Source organism: Dermochelys coriacea, chromosome 1, assembly GCF_009764565.3.
Source record: "Dermochelys coriacea isolate rDerCor1 chromosome 1, rDerCor1.pri.v4, whole genome shotgun sequence".
In the NCBI taxonomy this organism is placed as follows: domain Eukaryota; kingdom Metazoa; phylum Chordata; order Testudines; family Dermochelyidae; genus Dermochelys; species Dermochelys coriacea.
In genome coordinates, this window is record NC_050068.2 from 159,953,702 (window position 1) to 159,976,716 (window position 23,015).

At 41.0% G+C, this 23,015-nt stretch overlaps 1 protein-coding gene across 1 annotated transcript in view; it reads left to right on the plus strand.

The window, feature by feature from the left end:
• DSCAM (DS cell adhesion molecule) overlaps positions 1-23,015 on the plus strand; it is a 636,299-nt gene that overhangs the window by 538,328 nt on the left and 74,956 nt on the right. The window contains 1 exon segment of the mRNA XM_038408200.2: positions 18,100-18,253. Within this exon segment, the coding sequence (XP_038264128.1) occupies positions 18,100-18,253 (154 nt within the window).

Here is a 23,015-nt window from a genome sequence, read left to right on the forward strand (position 1 = left end):
GACACAATTACAGCTGGGTAAATTGTGGAAACATTTATTTATGAACATATTTGCTAACTCCAACTTGCAATTGGATCTCTGTTCCGACAGTTCTGGCTTTTTGAATGTGTGTAATGATGTGTGAACGAGCATATTTGCTTGTGAATATGCATATTTGTGCCAGAAGCATTTGCCCATCCTATATATGCACATTATTACTTGCTGAAAATGTGACAAGGGATAACTGAATTGAACATTGGCTAGCCATTTCATGCCTTTCTCTCTCCCTCAGTCAGGAAGGAATCCAGCTATTTTAAAATCTGGAGAACATCTATTCTTTATAAACATCAATGGTTGTCTCTCTGCTACAAATATAACATATTTATTGATACTTTTTATTTATGGCATTATATATTTCTCTATGTGAAGGAAGGGTGTGGGAAGTGTTAAATGATAGCATTAATCAACCATGGTACTTTAAACTGAACATATCCTTAGTTTATGATGTAATAAAAATGTTGTTCTTGAATTAAAATGAGGCCGAGGGGGAAATATTCAGAAGTGCCCAAGTCCCATTTTCAAAAGTGAGTTATGAACTTAAGGACTAATTTTCAAAGGTATTTAGGCACCTAAAGATGCAGACAGGACCCTTTTGTGATTTTCAAAAGCACCTACTAGGTTATGCACCTACCTCCCATTGAAATCAATGGGAAATAGGCTCCTAACCTGCCTAGATGCTTCTGAAACCCCACTAAGTGCCTGTCTGCATGTTCAGGCACCTAAATACTTTTGAAAATCTGGCCCTTTAGAAATGGCACTTAGGCTTCTAAGCATTTTTTGACATTTTTTACCCCTAATTCCATTATTTCAAAAATCATTGTGTTGAAACTCAAAATATCTTGATGATGTGGTGGTGATGTTGTTAAACTGGCTATTGGTTTTATAGCACTGACTACTAAGGGAGTAGGTGTTGTCAAAGGTTGTTTGGGTTTTACTGAATCAGAGCTTGCATGCATTTTTAAAGTCATGACTGTGATGCTTCAAAAAGTTAATTACTAAGTAACTAGAACAGGAGTACTTGTGGCACCTTAGAGACTAACAAATTTATTAGAGCATAAGCTTTCGTGGGCTACAGCCCACTTCATCAGATTCATCAAATGGAACATATAGGAAGAAGATATATACACACAGAGAAGGTGGAAGTTGCCATACAAACTGTAAGAGGTAACACCTCACACCTTCTTGTCAACTGTCTAAATGGGCTATCTTGATTAGCACTACATAAGTTTTTTTTTCTCCTGCTACTAATAGCTCACCTTAATTAGCCTCTTACAGTTTGTATGGCAACTTCCACCTCCTCAGTATGTATGTACGTGTGTGTGTGTATGTATATATATATATATATATATATATATATATATATCTATCTTCTTACTATATGTTCCATTCTATGCATCCGATGAAGTGGGCTGTAGCCCACGAAAGCTTATGCTCTAATATATTTGTTAGTCTCCAAGGTGCCACAAGTACTCCTGTTCTTTTTGCAGATACAGACTAACAGGGCTGCTACTCTGAAACCTGTTACTAAGTAACTGTGTCTGTGGTTTAGAAAAAACACCAGGTGGTGCTGCTGCTTCTTTTTGTTTACTTCTCACACATTTCCTCCTTCAGCATCTTTGCTGGAAACATTGTTGTACTTGGATTTATATCACAGGGAGATTAAGCACCATACAGTACATCCAGTAACTGGAATTTGTTTTGAAGGTTCTCTCTGATTATATTCGCAAAAAGAAAAGGAGTACTTGTGGCACCTTAGAGACTAACAAATTTATTAGAGCATAAGCTTTCGTGAGCTACAGCTCACTTCATCGGATGCATTTGGTGGAAAAAAAAATTTTTTTCCACCAAATGCATCCGATGAAGTGAGCTGTAGCTCACGAAAGCTTATGCTCTAATAAATTTGTTAGTCTCTAAGGTGCCACAAGTACTCCTTTTCTTTTTGCGAATACAGACTAACACGGCTGCTACTCTGAAACCTCTGATTATATTCTTTCTTTGGCAAATCCATTTTTTGTGGCTCATAAATTGTGTCGACCTCCATGTTTTGCTAACACCTCATATTAGGCTCAAAGTGATTCTTCCATGGTTTACGCTACGGAGATATTTTGTGGAGTAAATGTGAGTGTTCTGCAAAATAAGGGACTGCTAGGACTGACTAGAGCCACTGCTGGTGTTAGACTGTTGAATTGTGCTGCTGCAATTTTGTGATGTAATGTCAAGGTTCCTAGAGCCTATGGATATGGACCCTTTTGCTGTTTGCATATATTATAAATAAAAAAAAATCCTAAGGGCAGGCTGGGTAAACTCCTCCATAAAACGCTGCTGATTCATATAATTATGACTTTCCCAGCAGCACCTCCTATTCAGTACAGAGCACTCTATCTTGAGCAGAGATGGCCAATCACACTAAATTGTCAGCACCTGTAAACCACAATTTAGGCATCCTCCCTGGGTAAGACAAGACCACAAGACAGCCTGATATTTTTTTGTTAAGACAAAATGTCTTGGGTTTTTTGCTAGGTTTTGTTTGTCATAAAAACAACCTCAGATAAGGATTTTACCATCGTCTATTGAAAGCTAAACTGAGAGAGACATTGTAAGTAGAACAGTGCTTTCATATTGCATGTGGTGGCTATAGTACCCTGGAGCTGGCAGAGCTCTATTTTAAAATACACCATTATTACATTTTTCATTTGGGGAAAAAAATAATGCTCACAGACTTATTATGGGGACTTCTTTGACATTACACAGCTGAAAACAGTTTCCTAAACAAGAGCCAGATATTTCCCTCACTTACCCCCTGCAACCATAATATAATGTTGCACTCATCCCTAAATTCTCCTCCCTCCCAGTCCCATACGTTAGCTTGTAGGCATTCATAAAGTAGATGAAAATAGAAGTAGGCACTCATCAGTTTTGGTGGTTGTATGCCATCGTGGGTTTTGATATCAAGTAATGAAGTGAACCCGTATCATCTTCTGTGGGGAGACTTGGTCTGAGGACAAAGGAATAAATGTATTTGGCAGGAGTCCTTGTCCTCAATCAGGCCCATAGCCAGTCACACAAAAATGGTGTGTGCGTGTGCATATGTGAGTGCATGAGTGCACTCATAGAGGGCTCAACTATGTAGAGGCATAACTCTTGTGCTCCTAACCACCTCTGTTTTGGCTGGGCTGGGGAAACTTGTGTGAGAAGCTCCCTTTTCTCCTGGAGGATGAGCTGAAGGCACCATGCTCTGCCTATTTTCCTCTCTTCCCCACTTGGCAGGGGAAAAAATCTTACAGGAGAAGAAAAATAGGTGACCTCCAGCTTCACCAATTCTTCTACTCCTACCAGGTGCTGGTACAGCACCACCTAGTGGCAAGAAGACCTGGAGTCCTATAATCCCTCCAGGCAGGTACATCTGCTGCTGCTGCCACTGCAGAAAGAAAAGGAGTACTTGTGGCACCTTAGAGACTAACAAATTTATTTGAGCATAAGCTTTTGTGATCTACAGCTCACTTCATCGGATGCATTTGGTGGAAAATACAGAGGGGAGATTTATATACACACACAGAGAACATGAAACAATGGGTTTTATCATACACACTGTAAGGAGTGATCAGTTAAGATGAGCCATAACCAGCAGCGGGGGGGGGGGGGGGGAAAGGAGGAAAACCTTTCATGGTGACAAGCAAGGTAGGTTATTTCCAGCAGTTAACAAGAACATCTGAGGAACAGTGGGGGGGGGGGAGAAATAACATGGGGAAATAGCGTTACTTTGTGTAATGACTCATCCATTCCCAGTCTCTATTCAAGCCTAAAAGTTAATTGTATCCAGTTTGCAAATTAATTCCAATTCAGCAGTCTCTCGTTGGAGTCTGTTTTTGAAGTTTTTTTGTTGAAGGATAGCCACCCTCAGGTCTGTAATCGAGTGACCAGAGAGATTGAAGTGTTCTCCGACTGGTTTTTGAATGTTATAATTCTTGACGTCTGATTTGTGTCCATTTATTCTTTTACGCCTCTCGTCTCCTAATGCCCCTACTCTACTTGCGCTACATTGATGACATCTTCATCATCTGGACCCATGGAAAAGAAGCCCTTGAAGAATTCCACCAGGATTTCAACAATTTCCATCCCACCATCAACCTCAGCCTGGACCAGTCCACACAAGAGATCCACTTCCTGGACACTACGGTGCTAATACGCGATGGTCACATAAACACCACCCTATATCGGAAACCTACTGACCGCTATTCCTACCTACATGCCTCTAGCTTTCATCCAGATCATACCACACGATCCATTGTCTACAGCCAAGCTCTAAGCTCACAAGCTGAGGAAGCATTGTTCTAAGTCAGCCATAAAAATGTTGGCATACTGTGGGGCCGTGCGGGTACCCATCGCAGTGCTGCTAATTTGAAGGTATACATTGTCCCCAAATGTGAAATAGTTATGGGTGAGGACAAAGTCACAAAGTTCAGCCACCAGCTTTGCCGTGACGTTATCGGGGATAGTGTTCCTGACGGCTTGTAGTCCATCTTTGTGTGGAATGTTGGTGTAGAGGGCTTCTACATCCATAGTGGCTAGGATGGTGTTTTTAGGAAGATCACCAATGGATTGTCGTTTCCTCAGGAAGTCAGTGGTGTCTCGAAGATAGCTGGGAGTGCTAGTAACGTAGGGCCTGAGGAGGGAGTCTACATAGCCAGACAATCCTGCTGTCAGGGTGCCAATGCCTAAGATGATGGGACGTCCAGGATTTCCAGGTTCATGGATCTTGAATAAAGAATAAATGGACACAAATCAGATGTCAAGAATTATAACATTCAAAAACCAATTGGAGAACACTTCAATCTCTCTGGTCACTCGATTACAGACCTTAGGGTGGCTATTCTTCTACAAAAAAACTTCAAAACCAGGCTCTAACGAGAGACTGCGGAATTGGAATTAATTTGCAAACTGGATACAATTAACTTAGGCTTGAATAGAGACTGGGAATGGATGAATCATTACACAAAGTAAAACTATTTCCCCATGTTATTTCTCCCCCCCACCCCACCCCCCACTGTTCCTCAGATGTTCTTGTTAACTGCTGGAAATAACCTACCTTGCTTGTCACCATGAAAGGTTTTCCTCCCTCCCCCCTGCTGCTGGTGATGGCTCATTTTAAGTGATCACTCTCCTTACAGTGTGTATGATAAAACCCATTGTTTCATGTTCTCTGTGTGTGTATATAAATCTCCTCTCTGTATTTTCCACCAAATTCATCCAATGAAGTGAGCTGTAGCTCACAAAAGCTTATGCTCAAATAAATTTGTTAGTCTCTAAGGTGCCACAAGTACTCCTTTTCTTTTTGCGAATACAGACTAACACGGCTGCTACTCTGTAACCTACCACTGCAGAGTCCTCTTCATTCGTCCTTCTTCCATCAGTCAGTGAAGAGGTGATAGGAGAAAGTAGAGCTTTAGGGCAGCCCAGGAGAAAGAGTGAAAGAGAGACTCTTCTTTCTGCTTTCAGTAAAGGAAGAGTGTAGCCGGGTGGTCACTTGCTCCAGCCTTAAAGGGCTTAAAACAGCCCAGGAGAGGCCTGTGGCTGGGAGCAAGCAGTTCCCAGGCTGACTGGGGGAAGCAGGCTCAGCTGTGGCCACGCCACAATCAGAGCTCAGCTGGCCCTTATAAGAGGGCAGTGGGCTAGGAGTAGAGAGTCTTTTTTAGCTGTAGAGGGAGATGGCCCTGGTTGCTGGGGAGCTTGAGAAGGTACCTACAGTGGAGTAGGGCTGGGGGAAGGCCAAGGGAGCTGGCGAGCTCCAGCCTGGAAACCCCCCTTGTTGCAGACCTAGTGGAAGGCCAAAAAGGGTACTGGGGTTGTAGGGGGCAGCCCAAAGGTAGGCAGAGGCAGCAGGTCCAAACCCACCTTGTTTGTGATGATTGGCTTATACACTGCAGTCTGCTCCAGTGTGTGGGGGCTCAGTGGTGACTGGCAGTAGCCAAAGACTGAGGCAAGGTGGGGATAGTGGGTGGGGGTTCCCTGGGGAGGGGAGACCCAGAGATTGTGGGGGTACTGCCAGAGGGCAGCACCCTTGGTAAAAGGGGCACCAGGGTTTGGGAGGGACATGGGGGCCCAGTGGCAAACGGGACACCAGCCTGCAGAAGGTGCTCTGAAGGCTGGAAAGCTAATTCCCTGGACGACCAGCAGGAGGTGCCACAAGGGTGAGTCGCCACACAGTGACAGAGGGGATCAGTGCTCTGCACTTATCCCCCTTACTTGAACAGCTGTCTGTAGGGTTGCAGAGAATCCACCACATTAACAAAGTGACACAGAGTTTGCAAAAAGATACCAGGAAAAAGAGAATAGGTCAGAGATGAAGGTGACCAACTTTGACTACATCTCTTTAAGTACTCTATTTTTATAATGGGTGGCATGTATAAAAGGGGTGGGGAGGCTAAGCCTCCCCAAAATAATTTGCCTGAATTATCAGGGGGAAAAAGGCTGGCCATGCAGGAGGCAAATGCCAGATGCGGCTCACCTCCGTTTGGAGGCTCATCATTTGCATTGTTTTTCACTTTTCAGATCCCCTCATTGCAGGGGATTGCCTCTCTTCCTCTTCCTGCCTTTGCCAAGAGGGTGACGCAGCTCCTCCCCAGCCTGCTGCCTGTCCCTAGACTTGACACGCACACCCACACGCACACACACACACACCCGCTCACGGGCTCGGGCTGCCTTCTTGCTCCAGAAGGAGGCTTTGTGGCTACCCATCCCAGCTGCTGCCAATGGATTTGAAATCTGGAGTAAATCTCTACCAGTGCCTGATGAAGCAGAAAATTCCTTGTACCTAATCACCTGTTCTCCTACCCCCAAACCCAGGGTCACTTTCAGCCAAGACAACTTTTGGGGTGCTGCTGCTCAGTCCCAGGATTCCCAGGAGTCAGGGGACCACTCACGATTGCATTGCTGCCCATGAATTCTGCCCACTTCCCAGAATTGTTAGACCTGCACACAGACTGGGAGGCAGTGCTGTAAAGAGTTGAGCGACTGCCTAAAAGGCATCACACTTCTCCTATGCTCCTTGTGCCCCATAATGGACCCCAATGCATGGTTCCCATTTCTCCATAGCCCTGCTATGCAGGCTGCCCACTGCATGGCTCCCCCCAGTACATAAGACCTTTCCTCTGCTAATGTGGGACCCTCCTCTCTAACACCCCAATGAGCCCTTTTCTAGATCTGGAGCACCCTTTCCCCGGCTCTGGTCTCAGCTTCTGAAAATGGCCTCTAAAACACGTTGTCACTATCTTGTGTGATCCCATCTGGGAAACATCTGAAAACTTTGTCTGACTGCCAGCCTCCGCTGCTCTCTCCTGGTGGCTGAACTTTCCTTCTTTGATCACTGAAAGGCAAAGCTGGGATGCACCTTCCCTTGTTTCTGGGATCCTGCCTGTTCTTGGTGAAAAGGGAGGCCCGAAAGCAGGATGGACGTTCCCTGTTTCCTTTAACCAGCTCCTGGGACGGGGGGAGGGCGTGAGAGGCTTTTACGGATCTCCCCAGGAGGAGCAAGACTTTTAAAGGTAATCAAACAGAATTGAACTTAATTTCCTCTTGTGTGTGTCAGGGGAGGAGCTGAGACCAGAACCAGGGCACAAGGGGAACATTTGTTGACATGTGATGTTGACAATTTGTGTGTTAATGGTTATAAAGCTTTAACTTTTTGAATCTCAATGTGTACTATCATTAAATAATTGTCTGACCTCCACATAATTTCCTGCAACTGTGAAAATTGAAATGGACAAAAAATGGGGGGGAAGCTTCAAAATAAACTGATATCTGTCAAAATTATAAAAAATTAAAAATCAAATTCTGCCATGCCTAAATAGAGTTAATGTTCTTTCCATTAAAAACAATGCTTGGGAGTCCATTGGGTATTTAAAAGCCACAATAAACCACTCAGAATTAACAAAAAATGAACAATTACTGCTGGCCATATTGTGTACACTTCTACACCATGCATCCATCAAATGACCCTGTGGGTTTCTGAAGCGCAGATTTGCCAGCACTTCTCACAGCCAGATTCAATTTGCAAGGGCAGACTCTGAGAAGTTCTGTTGACTTTAGGCAAAGGGATGCTGAAATTTTCAGCTTGAAACACTTTGATTCCAAAGGGTAGCATCTGCCTGGAATATTTCAAACAGAAGAATTTCATTCACCAGTGAAAACAGAAAAGCAGCTATCACTGAATTCCTAATTTCTGTCCAAAATTCCAGGAGAGGACCCCGGCACTGCACAACATTGTGAACTACGCTCTCTTTTCTTTTCATTCTGGAAGAATATTTTCTCATTGTGCAAAACAGAGAAAAATACAAAAATTCAGATACTGATCCATTCATTTTAAAGCTGACTGTTAACCTTAATTCCTTGCAGAAACAGATTTCCATTTCTATGAGATCAATGAACCAATTTAGATTAAATACAAAGTTGGAAGCAGAAAGAGCCTGGAAAACAGCAACACAATAGCAAGTGACAGCAGCCTCCCAGCTTGGGAGAAATAGCAATGTCAGGATAGGAAAAGGGAGACCAAAGACATGTGTCTCATGCTCAAAGTGGGATGAGGCATAAGGAGCAGGATTTCATTGATGGAAAAACAGAGGGGAAGAATAGCGGGACTTCAGATGTGATGCGAAAGCAGAGCCAAAGACTAAGGACTTGTGATCTTATGCAAAATGTGGACTACATAGGTAGTACAACACTGTATGATGACATCCATCAGAAATACACTGTATAAAAACCTAGACTGCATAGCCAGTTACAAAAGCTCTCAGCTCGTCACATGAGGTAGTACATTTATCAAGCCACATATTTACTGTTAGAAAGGAAAACCATTAAAGCAGGTGGTTCTGCTGCTTCCATGAAGAGGTTCATTTAACTGAAAATAAATTGGCTGTTCTGTCTATGGGTGGTTAGAGATGGGGAAGAAGGAGCGATTAAAGTAAAAGAGCACTCTGAAAGGATACTAAATGGAAGACAGTTAGCTCGTGTCTTCTATTCCACCCATATTAAGATGTGGAGTAAGATGACTTCACAACCACACTCCAATTTCCTGATAAGGGAAGTCTAAAAGCAGAATTAGTTTGGCCTATTGTACCTAGTGAGGGTTGAAATGCAAGGTGCGCAACCTCTGCTGCTGACCTCAAATGTTTGAAGGATTTCAGCGGTGCCTTTTCTTCTGTCTAATTAAGGAAGTATCTTTGTTGCCATTGTACAGTCCATTTTTCTCAGACGGTTACATCTCAGCTATAAAATTGTTGATTTTTTTCTTTACATACTGCATAAATATTTTCATGATAGACAAAGAAATAATATGCACTTTTCGTAATTAGGGAAGGTTTAATTACATGACAAATCATAATGGTTGAACAGTAGACTAGAGTGACTTCTAAATTACTTTTCAAGTTCATTTGGTCTATTTTTGTAAAAGTGTATGTGTAATAGAAAAACACACTGCTGGGGATTTTTTTTTGTTAGGAAAGTATGGTTATGTAAATTCTTATCACTTTCCTTTGAAAAGGTATCTTTGTTGTGCACAGCTATTACTGGGTTCCCTAGAGACTGTGTGATTTGATATACCTTACGCAATGCCATACGAAATCATAATACTTCAGCAGATTATGGAAGAATTGTGATCCTTAAGTGCGTTGTCTTTGACTAATTGCTTCACACTCTTCATCTTACTGAAACTAGTTTTCATGGTATTTCCTGGTCACATTGAAACTCTGAAAATTTCCTAGTTCAACGGATATGGAAAAAATGGCTTTTATAAATACCTCCCCCCCCAAAGTTCCAAATAGAAGTGCAGTGGGCCTAGCACAGATTTGGCTAGGTCTGTCAATACTTCTGTAAAAGTAAGAGGGGGAGATAGAGGGATCTAAAGAGGTAGTGGGGAAAGAGAAAGTAAGATTATGTTTGGGCAGGGAACCAAACCAATTGGGCCTTAAAATATTATTTGATTTGGGGAATTGACAAAGTTAAGGATTGTTCGACTTTTGTTTTGCCTGAACCAAATTTGTCCACCACTATCGTAGACCCTACGTCTTGAACTTACTTCATAAGGTAGTCAGTATCTGATTCAGGTTTGATTTGTACACAAATCCACCAATAGGAAAGATGTATTACATTGTTTTACATTACATTGTTTATCCTGTGTCAGACAACATATGCATATCTGCTGGTCGTATAATCCCTGCATGCTATGACTTTTGCATTCACCACTGTACATGCTCTGTCTGCTGGCTCCTGTGATTGTACAGTCAGTAGAAGAGACAAATCCCTACACACCATTCACTGGAGAGTCATAGAATAAAATGGGAGGAAAATATTACAATTAGTCTTCCTCATCTTCCTCTTATTGAAGTGAATTTTCTCTCTGGCATTACTCACTTTGAGAGATTATTTTGTTGCGCAGAATATATGCATGCAGAAAATGCAGAAAGATTGGTTATTACAATGATTGTAGTTTATTCTGTTATTTATATAAATATTATAAAAATACATGGCACTGTATGGCAGATGACCTGTGATGAACAAATACATCACTGTTCTAGCTCTCTAGCTGCAGATTTAGGAACACAACTGGTGCTGCACAGGGGCTGCCTGCATCCTAACCCTGATGAAGATGTCTTTGCATCCGTCTCTATCCCTCCCCAGTTTGAAGACACAAGCAAAAACTACACAATATAATACAAAACCCATTATAAACAAAGTGGGGGCATGGTCATTACAATTCTAAAGGCTTTGTAGATTAAGAGAGTGATCAGTTTTTTAAAAGAGGAAAGAGAGAAATTTGGTGAATATTAAAAAGGCAGAGTCAGGGTAGGCTAAGGGGGGTAGAAGGTGCACTCAGGAGGGAGACCTGGCTGGAGTCAAGTTTGCTGGAGGGGTGCTGAGCTTTTTGTCTCTAATCCACACTTGGGTTCATGCATTACAGGAAGTATCTGTCAATTTCATTACATGGCACTTCATACAGCGTGAGAGTATTTGTTTATTTAATACTTATTTTTATAAACCACATGTAGACTTATTTTACATTTTTAGCTATTTTAAAAATACTTACCTATTCATACACCGTAGTCTTATTTGATAACCATTTTACAGCTTTATTGCCAGCACAAATAATTGCAGATTCATTGTTTTAATCTGTCAGCTTTAAATTTTTGTTTAACATTTTTTGCCATAGTACATATCTCTAAAATAGATTGTAAATAACACATTAACTGATAAGCACAAATGACACTGATATGCTATATAATATCATTTTAAACAGCTCTTCTTTTAAAGCCCTGCTAAAAATAAAACTCATCCTGTTTTTTCATAAAATGGTGGACTTGTCTCATTACCTAGCTTCAGATTTGGCAGCTGATGGATTTTGATAGAGAATACTGAGTATCTGACAATTTCAACACATATGGATTTGTCTCACTCTCTTCAACATATATCAGTAATAGAACTCACAACCTTTAGCTCCAAAAGCACAGGGAGAAATCCTGACCCTTTTAAAGTCAATGCAAAACTCACGTTATCTTCATTTGGGTTAGGATTTCACATACAGGTTTTTTTAAAGTCTGTAAATTAAAAAGTTGTTCTTCTTTGAAGTGTGGCTCATTACAAATAGCATTGCTGAGGTTCTGTGATTATTTTCTCTCTAAGTTTCCAAGCTCAAACATCTTCAGTTTACAAGTAAAACCATGTTTAATTTCTAACTGCCAGCCTTAAAAATTCTACCAGTGATGTGTAGCAATGAGAGACAGGACTTGGCTGTAGAAAACAGCTGGGTGATTCTGTATTGAGGCTGTTGGACACATAGATGCTCTGTAACTCCCTGGCTCTCTGGTTTGCCAGCGAAGGTACACATCTTGTGCTGCCCCACTCAGTGTCTGCCTAAATCCCAGCCCATTTGGAGTAATCATGAAATGGATTACTGAGGAATAGATTACACTACGGGATGGGAGATTCAAACTGGGTTTTCTCTTACTCATCGCCACTAGTAATAAAGGTTTTTCTGGCTAATTCATTTCTTCAGCACCACCTGTGCAACCCCTTTGCTTTCTGTAGGTTTGCAAAGGGTGCACCTAAGGACTAAGCTGGGATGTAGTAAACAATTCTGTTGATGGTGATGTACAAGAAGGCATAGAATACAGTTTATTATTAGCTGTATTGACTCTGCAGTGTTAAGAGGAGTACAAAGGAGTAACAATTTATTTTAGTCACTAATTTAAGGAGCTGTGATTCTGAATACCTGCATGGAACAGGTCTATTGAATAAGAAGGTAACATTTATATAGTCACATTTCAGAATAGAATCGCACTTTCTAGTAATTCTTTTGCGTTTTAATTTTATGCTTTTTATGCTCATGCTAGGGGGTTAGCTGCACTGACTTTGCTGTTTCTTCACAAGCCAGAGCATAAATCTAAGTGAGTCCCAGTTTGCATTCTTCTCTCAGCAGTCTTTAGATGGCTCTTTCAGTTCATCCTAGTCCTAACCTGGATCTTTGTGATCCCATAGAAAAATGTGCAAGGAGAGGAACACTAGTGATACCTTGGAATCTTAGCAGGGCCAGGACAGAGAGATATTTCCAATACAGCAATTATCCTCAGCGCAGAACTGGCCGAGATACAGTGAAGACAAGGGAAGCAGTTTGCTTTTGTAACCCACTGGCTGTGTATCCACAGGAAATCCATGTCTTAATCCTAACCCTTTGGATGCCTGGACTGCTGCATAGAGGCACTCTTCTTCTGCGGTTTCCATAGGTTTGTCCCAGCCATGGCAAAACAGGTGGCCCAGCTGCTGTTCTGCATCTAGCTGACAACATCTAGTTACCTGCACCTTGCAGTCCCTCTGATGAAGTCAGAGTTTGGAAGGGATAGTTAAGGCTGTCTCTAACAGCATTAACTAATCTATTTTAGTAATATTTTTAGGCTACCTGGGAGGGAAAATATGCTGCCTAGAATGGCTGTTCCTCTGATTCTCTTTCTGTTGCCTGGATTCCACCAGGTAGATGGTCTACATGGATAATTAGAAGAGAGAATGCACAGAAGGGAAAATGTCACATAGCTTCCATTTCATGCTGCACAGTCACAGCTGGTTTTCCATGGTAATGCTCCATGCTGTGCTTCACAGACAGTGAACTGAAACAGAAAACAAAAAACCTAACAGAGGGGAGCTGAAGAAGCCACTGCACCAGCTCAGTCAGTTACTCTGGGAGGAATTCTGTGCCACTGAGCATGTGCAGAATTCATGTGTCTCGCTTTTCTCCCCCCAAAATATATTCTGCTGGAGAGGTGCTGCAGTTACACTTTTTGCTCACCAGGGGCTGCTGTGGCTCACCAGCAGTAGCAGCTGGCTGTTTTCCTCACAGCACCCTGCCCACAGGGCCAGGTTAGGAGGCCCGGAATATGGTGGGGGACATGTGGCTGCTGGGGGATCACATAGACTGGTGTTCAGAAGAGCTAGTGGGGGGAGACAGACTGGGGCAGAGGCTGAATGGGAGTGGGGGTACAGGGCCACATGAGGATGGGGGCAGGAGAAGCAGGGTCACATGGGGCTGTGGGGTGTCTGAGTAGGGGTGCAGGGACACATGGGGATGGGTGAAAGGCCACATGGGGACAGGTGAAGGGGTGGCTGAGTGGGGGTGCAGGGACACATGGAGACAGGGACAGATGTTCTTGACTGAATGGGAGGGACTAGGGGTCAGCCAGGGTCTGCATGAGGGAAGCTCCCCAACTCCCTAAGAATCCCTCTCTCCACCCCACTATTCCATTCTTCTCCCACCCAACACTCCAGATTCATTCCCAGGCTTCTTCCAAGCAATTACTTCCCTCTCCCTCAGCTCCTCTGTTACCCCTGTCTCCACCAAGCTTTTGCACTGCTTGTGAGGGGTGCGGGAAATGCATTTCCGTATTGTAGTTTAAGTGAATTATTACTCAGAGTTCTGTATTAATGTGCCTAGTAAAGAATTTATTTGTCATAAAATAAAAAATTCCTGAATCTTTTTTGTCTGTATTGTTGCACACATACTTGCTGACAGGTATTATTAAATAAATTACCAACATTTATTCTAGAGTGTTATTTTGACAAATAAAATTTGCAGAATTTTAAAATATTGTGCACAGAATTTTTATAATTTTTTGGTGCAGAATTCCCCAGGAGTAGTCAGTAGAAAGAAATCCTTGAGCAAGTTTAGCATTCCTTTCAGTATAGGCCATTCATAATGGGACATGCAAAGCCTAATATATGACAAGGAGACATTTCCTTTATTACAACTTTTTTTTAGTTATTTAATCTTCTTGCTCATAAAGCTCCCTTTCCCCCCTCATGCAATGTAAGTCTCTGACATATTAGTCTAGATGAAATGAAAGAAAAAAAGGTAGAAGTAAAATCAGTTCCTTGTCTCTAAAATGTCCCCAAGTATTTGGAAGTTAATGTTAGATGTTGATATGTGATAATTCTGTTAACCAGTTAAAAACTAAAATGGTTTGCTAAATAATCTTGCTAAAAAGGTACCAGTTGAGTGTGGATATATTTGCTAGTTATGCCAGATTCAATTAATGAATTGATTCAGTGAAAGAGTGAATAATTAATTGAAGTAGATACAGTTGCTAATGCTGTCCAGTCTCTGTGGCAGTCGGAAAGGAGCCAAACGTGAGGGAGCTTAAAAGGAATTGGAGACTCCAGTGTTGTGATTCTTCCACCAATGGAATGGCAGTAAATGTCCCAGTGGCCACAGAGGTAGAACTCTGCTCCCCTGGAGCCTTGCCCACCTGCTAGGGATCACTGAAATGCTCTTTTTGCAGCCACAGGGATGTTTTTACTGTGGTTCTAAAGGTCTGGAGAACATAGCACCAGTGACTCCAGTTCCCCTGTGCAATTTCCCTATCTGCTATATTCCTTTCCTGGCCCCATCTGACTGTATAGAAGCTCACCTTATCCCTGTAACCCTATTCAGCCAAAGCAGCTAAAATTGCCTTCCACCTGCAAACTGTATCCCAAGATCTTGGCATGTCTGTCCTGGACCCTGCCATTTGCAGAACTAGTCAGCCAGACTACCCGGGAAGGTGACCTACAGAGTAACAGATGTACTCAGCAGACAACTATTTACACCTACCTGAAACCAGGAAGTGCTGTAATTATGAGAAATAAGAGAATTTCCATGTAAATTTCAATGAATTGATTTTTAAAGCTTTGATTGGAGTTTCAGTAACACCAGTCTTATACATTCTCGAAAGTGTTGGAGGGGAGAGCAACAGTATAAAGGTAAATTATTTTCAGCAAGATCAATGTACAGATATCTAACTTATTGTTTCTCTTACACAAAGATACCTTGTGAAGAGGTGCCAGGTGGAATTAGTGATACAAAGTCACAGTTGTGAACACAAAAGCAGTTCCATGATGAGAACCTTTACAGATGCCCAATTACTTCAAAATAATTGTGTTGATTTATAAATATGGCATATCCAGTATTCTGTATGTTTTCTTAAATTCAGATATTCGCTGAAATGAAATATTGACCGTTCGTGTTAAACAAAATACCCACATATATTCCACTCTGGTAGACACCTTTCCAATGGACCATTCTAGAGAGATTAATGAACTGAGCCCAAGAGCCAGAGAGCATCTGGCCTTTCTGATTGCCCTTTCAAATTCATCCCAGATAATTTTAGCTCAAGAATATTAAAATTCAATCTGCTGTACTATTGAGCAATGTCTTACTGTTTGTATATGACCTCACACAGGATTCAGCCTGTCAAACCACAGGCATTTGTCCAATATTCTTATGTAAATATTGAGACAAATTATTTTCAAACCCCTGTGTAATGTCCAGGACAATAAATGAAAGTTGATCCATGGCTTCACTCCATGTCAGCTGTGGAAGCCATGACAAACATATGATCAGTTGGGCAAAGTGACACCGCATCATGACAGGAGGAGTCAGAGTGGCTAAGAAAAGCCCAGCAGGCTTTAGGCTTTGATAACAATGAGTGTGAGCAAGCGAATCCCAAACCAGAGCTGGCCTCCCCACAGAGGAAATAGGTTGGACGCAGGGAAATCAGGTGAGCGAGTCTACCAATGGGAGCAAACAGGGTTGGGCTGGAGCTGCATAAGAGATACTTTATGTGAGATGAAGCAGACCAGTTCAAAGGAGCTCATGCAAAGGACTGGCCCCATCACAGCAAGGAATCATCCCTACAGTAGAGAGAAGTAAAGGGTTATCCAGTGACACTTTAAGAAGTTTTTATGGACTTTGGCCATGGCTGCACTGGGAAAATATGTTGTGTTAGAACAAATTAAGATAAGCAACATAAAAAGCATAATTTAGGACCTGCTTAGACTGGGCCAAGTTAAGTTTAAAACGTCAACATTAAGGGGGCCTTCAGGTTAATAGTGACCAGACAACACATTTTTAAACAAAATGTTCCTTGTCCACCCTAAAGGCAAAATGGAGTTTAACATATTGTATGTTAAATGTTCTAACATGATCCATTTTTTTCCAGTGTAGAAGATGCCATTTCAATGGTAGCGGAGTATGCATTGCCCCACCAGTTTGCTGAGACTTCCCGTCAGTTCAGATTGCAGAGGTGTTGATTGACACCTGAGAAACAGCCTGTTTATTCTGAATTTCCTTTTGAAGAACAATTTATGTGAACACTTTCAGGTCAAAGTCTCCTTTGAAATACCAATTACTTGGAATTGGCCTTTACCACCCTGAAATATTTGTATATCAAAGGGCATTCATGCACCCAACCTGTCTGTTTTAATGAACCTTGAATTATATGAATATTTATTTGTAATAAAAAAAATCTCAACACAATTGTAATTTGTGTCATTAATACTCTAGTAGCCTGGCATTAGCTAATGAGACCCAAGTGTAATGTTGCACATCAAAATTATTCTATTTTATTCCTTTGAACTAATTGGTTATCCTGGCTGTTTTTATATTCAAGATTCACAGAACCTGTGTTAGAAATAAAACTGGATGTTCTGACTGTACATAATTAACTGCTGGCTTCAGTATTTTTACTGCAGCTCCCTTCTAGCTGAACCAGCAGGAGAGTAAGTTGGTAATAGTGTGGTGTCAGGCAGTAATATCACAGCTAGCTCCTGATACTGAGCACTGTCTATTGTGTTATTCCAGTTGCATTTACTGTTCAAGCCTGAGACAAAATTTCCTTCCCAGATCAAACCCTCAGAAGAATAAAGCTTCATTGTACGGTGTGTACTTACATACAACATCTCTGGCCATCCTTAAATCCCCATGCTTCTTTAATTACATAGGTTATTTTGGATACACTGTAAACTGTCTCACCACAACTGGCACTAGCTGGCACCTTGTTAGCATCTCTCCAGCACACAGTTGAAGCATATTGGTGTGGCAATTTGGGGAAGGTACTGACCTTCCACTGCCTGCACTATACCTAGTATCACTCTGATCCATCACAGTAGCTGAGAAGATCCATAGCTGAGAATCTTTGAATCAAGAAGGAAAACAAAATTCATTTTGTGACTAAACAAAATTTACTTGGAGTGGAGGTAGTTTATAAAATTTAGATCATCCAATCAGAGAAGAAACTGGGTTAAGTCCTTCAATCGAAGTATAAGAACCATGCCTTAAGATGTGGGTCACTTGTAACAAAGCATGTCTAGTGACTTCCAATTATCTAATCAGACAAATGAGTGAATATTCACTCAGGATGATTTGACTACAACCCACTGTGCAATGTTTTCATAAGAACTATTCATGGAGTACAGTTGTCAAATATGCTAATTAAAATTATTCATCAATCCAATTAAAAGAAACAAAGTCATAAAAATCATGATCTATGTACAGACAATTTGCAAACAGAAAATAGGGCTAAATTCACTGAATAAATTGATTTCAAAATGTAGTTCTATCCTATTAAGTACCATGTGCAGTCTATTTGGAGCAATTACCATCATTCACTCCAGAAGCCCAGAGGTAAAAGACCTGAGCTACTCCACTCAACAATCTTTCTCTAGTTATTGTTTATTTTAGTTTGGAAACATTTGTCTCTCCCATCACAGGTAATCAGCGAGTTTGAAGCCTCTCCTGACTCATTTTCCTACAGAATCCCCAACTTGAGTCGGAATCGACAATACAGTGTCTGGGTGGTGGCTGTCACTGCCGCAGGAAGAGGCAACAGCAGCGAAATTATCACTGTGGAGCCATTGGCTAAAGGTATGGAGACTGCCCTTTATAAAATAGTCTGTCGGTTTGTCTTTTAAGAACACCAGTTACTAACATACCTTAATTGTAATTGATGTTGTGATAGCTTGGTCTTGTGGTTTGTTTATTTTTCTAAGTTTACCGTAGGGTCTGTCTGCATGGCAATCAGAGGTATACCTGTCTTAGCTTTAATTGCGCTAGAAGAGCTGAAAACAATAGTGTATAAGGATGGCAGAACTGCGGGGGGGCCAGTGCCCTCACAATGGACATATTAGGGGAGGTCAGTGCACCCCCGCCAGGTCTCGGGCCTAAAGCTATCACATCTCTCTTGGGGTGGAATCACACGTCTCCTAGTCTCAGACCAGGTGCCGGGCTGTAGTCCCCTGTGATTACCTGTGATTACTTCAGCAGGCCTGACTTCCCCTCAGTGCCTGCAGTTCTGTTCCCTCCAGGAACAATGACATGGGACAGAGTGTTCATAGGTGAACGTGTGAGAAGCTCCTTTGGGGGAGAAAGGAGAAGCGCAGAGCTGTTTTATGCCAGCTCAGGACTGGTGAAATTACAAGATATGAAAGCAAAAAAGTCACGCTAATACAATGTCATGTCCTCTAATATAAGGGTAGTAGGCAGTTTGCAGGCATTCAGGGTGTTTTGACAACACAGTAAAATAATGTGAGACTTGCAAGTAAGTTGTTGATAGCTTAGGCAAAACAAACTCTCTCAGTTCACTTGTGAGGATCAAAGTATTTTATACTCATATATGCCTGCTATAATTTCAAAGCTAGTCATTGTTTTCTAAGGAATTTGAGAATTTTGTTTGTTTCTAGGTTAGGTTTTTTGTATTTTTTTCTTTAGAATAATCTCAGAAGATTATTAGAAGTTAAATTATGCTGAAATGTTTGTGTTAAGGATTTCCAAATTGCTTTACTATCTACTATACAAGCAAATAACATTAAAAGAGTATTTAGTGTATGGAAAGTAGTGGGCCTTACCTTAGATCTTAGCTCCTCCTGTGTTGCTGACCCACTGGGCAGTCCAGTTCCTCCACTGATTATGATGCTAGCTATGGTGGTACTTCCCAGGTGATACCAACGCATTCAGTATCCTCTGTCACTATCTTCTTCCAGTTCTTCTTTGGCCTTCCTCACTTTTTCTTTCCTCCTTGTGGTATTCAATTCAGTGCTTGCTTAGCATGTCTCCCATCTTCTGTATGGTGTACGTGTCCCAACCATCTGATCCTTCTTTCTTTGATGATATTTGTTAACATGTCCTGTTCTGTGAGCTCCCTTCTCTCGCATTTGTTGTTTTGTCTTTCTGTGAAATGTTTAGTATCTTCCTCAGCCATCTGTGATGGTGATGGGCAGCCATCTGTTTTCATTAGTCACTCTCATTGATCAAGTCTCTGCTACAATAGGGTGACCGATACAATCACATGGTATAATCTGATCTTTAGTTTGATGTGGAGACTTCTGTTTGACCACCTGTTGTGGTGTACTTTGTGGTAGAGGCCTGCAAATCAGCAGATATCCACTTCAGATCTGTGGATCGTTTTTGCAGATTGCAGATCAGATGCGGATACAAATTTTGTATTTGTACAGGGCTCTACTTTGTGGTACAGATGAAGTGAGCCCTTTTACAATTTAGAAATTATAAATTATAAGAAAAGTAGCATCATCTTCTTTTATTCTGTGAACATGTCCTGTGAGTTGCATTCTGTCAGTCTGCAAGTGGTTTGCATTTCTGTGAAATTATATGTTACTTTTGCGCACCTTAATGATGTAGAGCACACAAAATGTTGAAAACCATTTCCTGTCATAACCACAACTGAAATGTCTGCAGGGACCTTAAATCTGATTTGTAACCATGGAGTAATTAACTTCTGAAGTTACCTTCAGAGAGTAAGTAAACTACACAAGAAGGTTGGTAGGAACCTGGTGAGGCCTTTTACTGGAATTCTGCTGTATGAACACATTTTTTTCTTCAAGTCAGGGATCTTGCAGTAGTCCAAAATAGTAGTAAAAAATAACAGAAATTTTCAGTCAGTATAAGAGAGCTTAAGGAGCCTAAGAAACATTTTGAAAATATCAAAATGAAATATTCTTTTGACACTTCTGAAATGAATATCTGTTCTATGTGAAATTTTGCTATTTCATCTTTTGGTCTTTTTTGGAATGATTATTTTTTGTTGAAAATTCGGAATTTCCAGTGGAACAGGAATTCTAGTTTCCTGCCATCTTTACTCACAAGTGGATTGCAGCTTTTACTGATACTTCAAGGTATCTTTAGGACTGTTTTGTAGATAAATTATAGTGACTGCATTAACTGCTGTTTTCTTAGACAGGATGACTAAGTTAAAAAACCCCTCCAATGGTGAAATCTTGGGTCCACTGAAGTCAAGTGAGAGTCTGGCATTGACTTCAGTGGGAGCAGGATTTCACTCCAGGTGGTCAGTCTGTGGATAGACTTTTGGGTTTTGTCTGTTTTAGTTAGCTTGTTTTTAACTGTCCAGTTACCTTTTCCTACTGTGTGGTCTTGTCATGCTTGTGTTAGTCTTTCCCAAAACATATGCCCCTGAAAATGGCACTGCAGAAAACAACACTGTAACATCACAAATGATGACTGACTTTCTTCATGCTATAGTGGTGGTATCATTTACTCAAGACGGTACTTCTGAAACCACCATCCCGTCAAGGCTAATAAAGTACCTGCACGTGTAGAGTAAGCAGGTATTTGTTGGCTGCTGTTTAGCATCAGCAAGTAATGGGCATTTTCAGTCTGGCTCTTTTTCTATCAGTAATATACTGTAATCCTACTACCTAGGCTTCATTTCAGCTGTTCCTCTCAATCATTAGAACTGATTTTTGGTGTGTGTTTTAATTAATTTTTTTTCCAGAGCAAATGTCCTAATTCTACCGCACATTAAGAGAATCTAGGCATCACAGTCGAAAATGATTAAAAAATAATGGCTTCATTTTCTCTTCATGAATCCCAGCTGTCCCACTGCAGCCCACAGAAGTAATTTCCTTTCACTCTTCAAGACCTGTTCTGTTATGTATGATTTTACTTTAAATATTATTTTCAGAGGATAAGAACCCACTGAGATGAAACATCTCAATTACATTTGATGCTGACTCTCATTTTCATGTTTGTCTAATTGGCACAAAATGGATCATTAACTGTCAGTTCTGATCAACATGCACAACTGAAGAATATCAGTATTAAAAATGCACTATGAAATGTAGTTGAATCCAAATTCAGCATGGTGCTTTTAGATGCAGATTTAAGGACTAAAAATGAATAATAATTACATTAAGGGTCATACCTGGGAAATTCATTATGTTAAAGCTAAAACATGACCCCATAGGGCCTATGTATTATGGAATAAAAATACTACAGTAACATTTTGCTGAAATCCTTAGGTACAGTATGTGTTAAAGATGGAGCTGCCATCTTAACTCTGAATTTATTAGCTTTTGTGGATGCAGGTTAGACTCCTATCCCCTCAGCACCCTTTGATTTATTTGCCGAACTCCCTACTAATTGCTGTGAGACTATCCTTCTTAAAGTTAGCAAATTTCATATTGAAAAACAAAACAGTTTTGTGTTATGCAGCACAAAAGGAATCTATTAAAAATGACAAATCTATTTCTCAAGTTCCCACAGCTCAAAATACCAATCTGAGCTTTTCCAATTCATAAGAAAATTCATCTTCTCCAGATACAATGTTTTAGTCCGGGCTTGCTCATAGCATGGTGAAGAGAACAAACTGTTGACTTGTGTTGAACATCCTGCTGCTGCAGACACAGACGTTTAAAATTCATGACTTAAGCAAATGTGTGCTAAAGTGGAACAAAATGAAGTTTCCTCTATGAGCCAACTTATAAAATATTTCCTTGATCCTGACAACCACACTTTTCTTATTTTTAAAATTCATTGTCCCACATAGATTCATCCCATACAATGTAAAGGCCTCATTTTCAAAGCAGACAGCCCATTTTGAGTACACAGATAACAGGTTTGTAGGCACAAACTGGTGCAAGAACCAATTTAGAAGGTGCCTTTAAAATTGTGTCTTGTATTGCTAAAATTGTCTGTAGGCCATGCATTTGAGGACACATCTGACACAGCCACATGAATATTTTCAGATGGGATACCTTGCTCACTTTAGCATGTGTGTGATCACATTTCCCATGACCAGAGGTCTGTTCTTTTCTGGTGATTTCTAGTTGCCAAAATGGCCCTTGGGTACCATTGCAACCTGAAGGAACTTAGATCAGACAAAGGGCTGTTCTAAGCCACACCAGGGACTGGCTCCAGGATCAGGGGCACAGAGGTCACATAAAGCCACATTTTCCCCCAGATGAATTGGGTTCAACACCAGTGCAGCTGAAGATCTGCCCCCTATGTCACAAATGAGCAGTTCCAGTAAATTGAATCTTTACCCTCAAATATCCATTCTACTCTATATCTGAAGTGAATTCTTGACAGAGAGTTCACAACTATGGATAATTTTAATGTAATACTCATATCATTAGAGGAGATGAACCATCCATAGACTGACCTAATTGTCAAAATCTGTCTGTCTATTTTAGACATTTTTATACCATGCATCACTATAGTATTTAATCATGGGCACTCTTTTTTCCCATTGAGCCAGTCTCAGCTAGAAAATATAGACCTAACTGAAAATCACACATCAGGTTATGAACCCTGGCAGTTCCACCAACAATCCCACTGTTTTACAGTAGGTATCTAGCCTAAACTGCTAACTCTC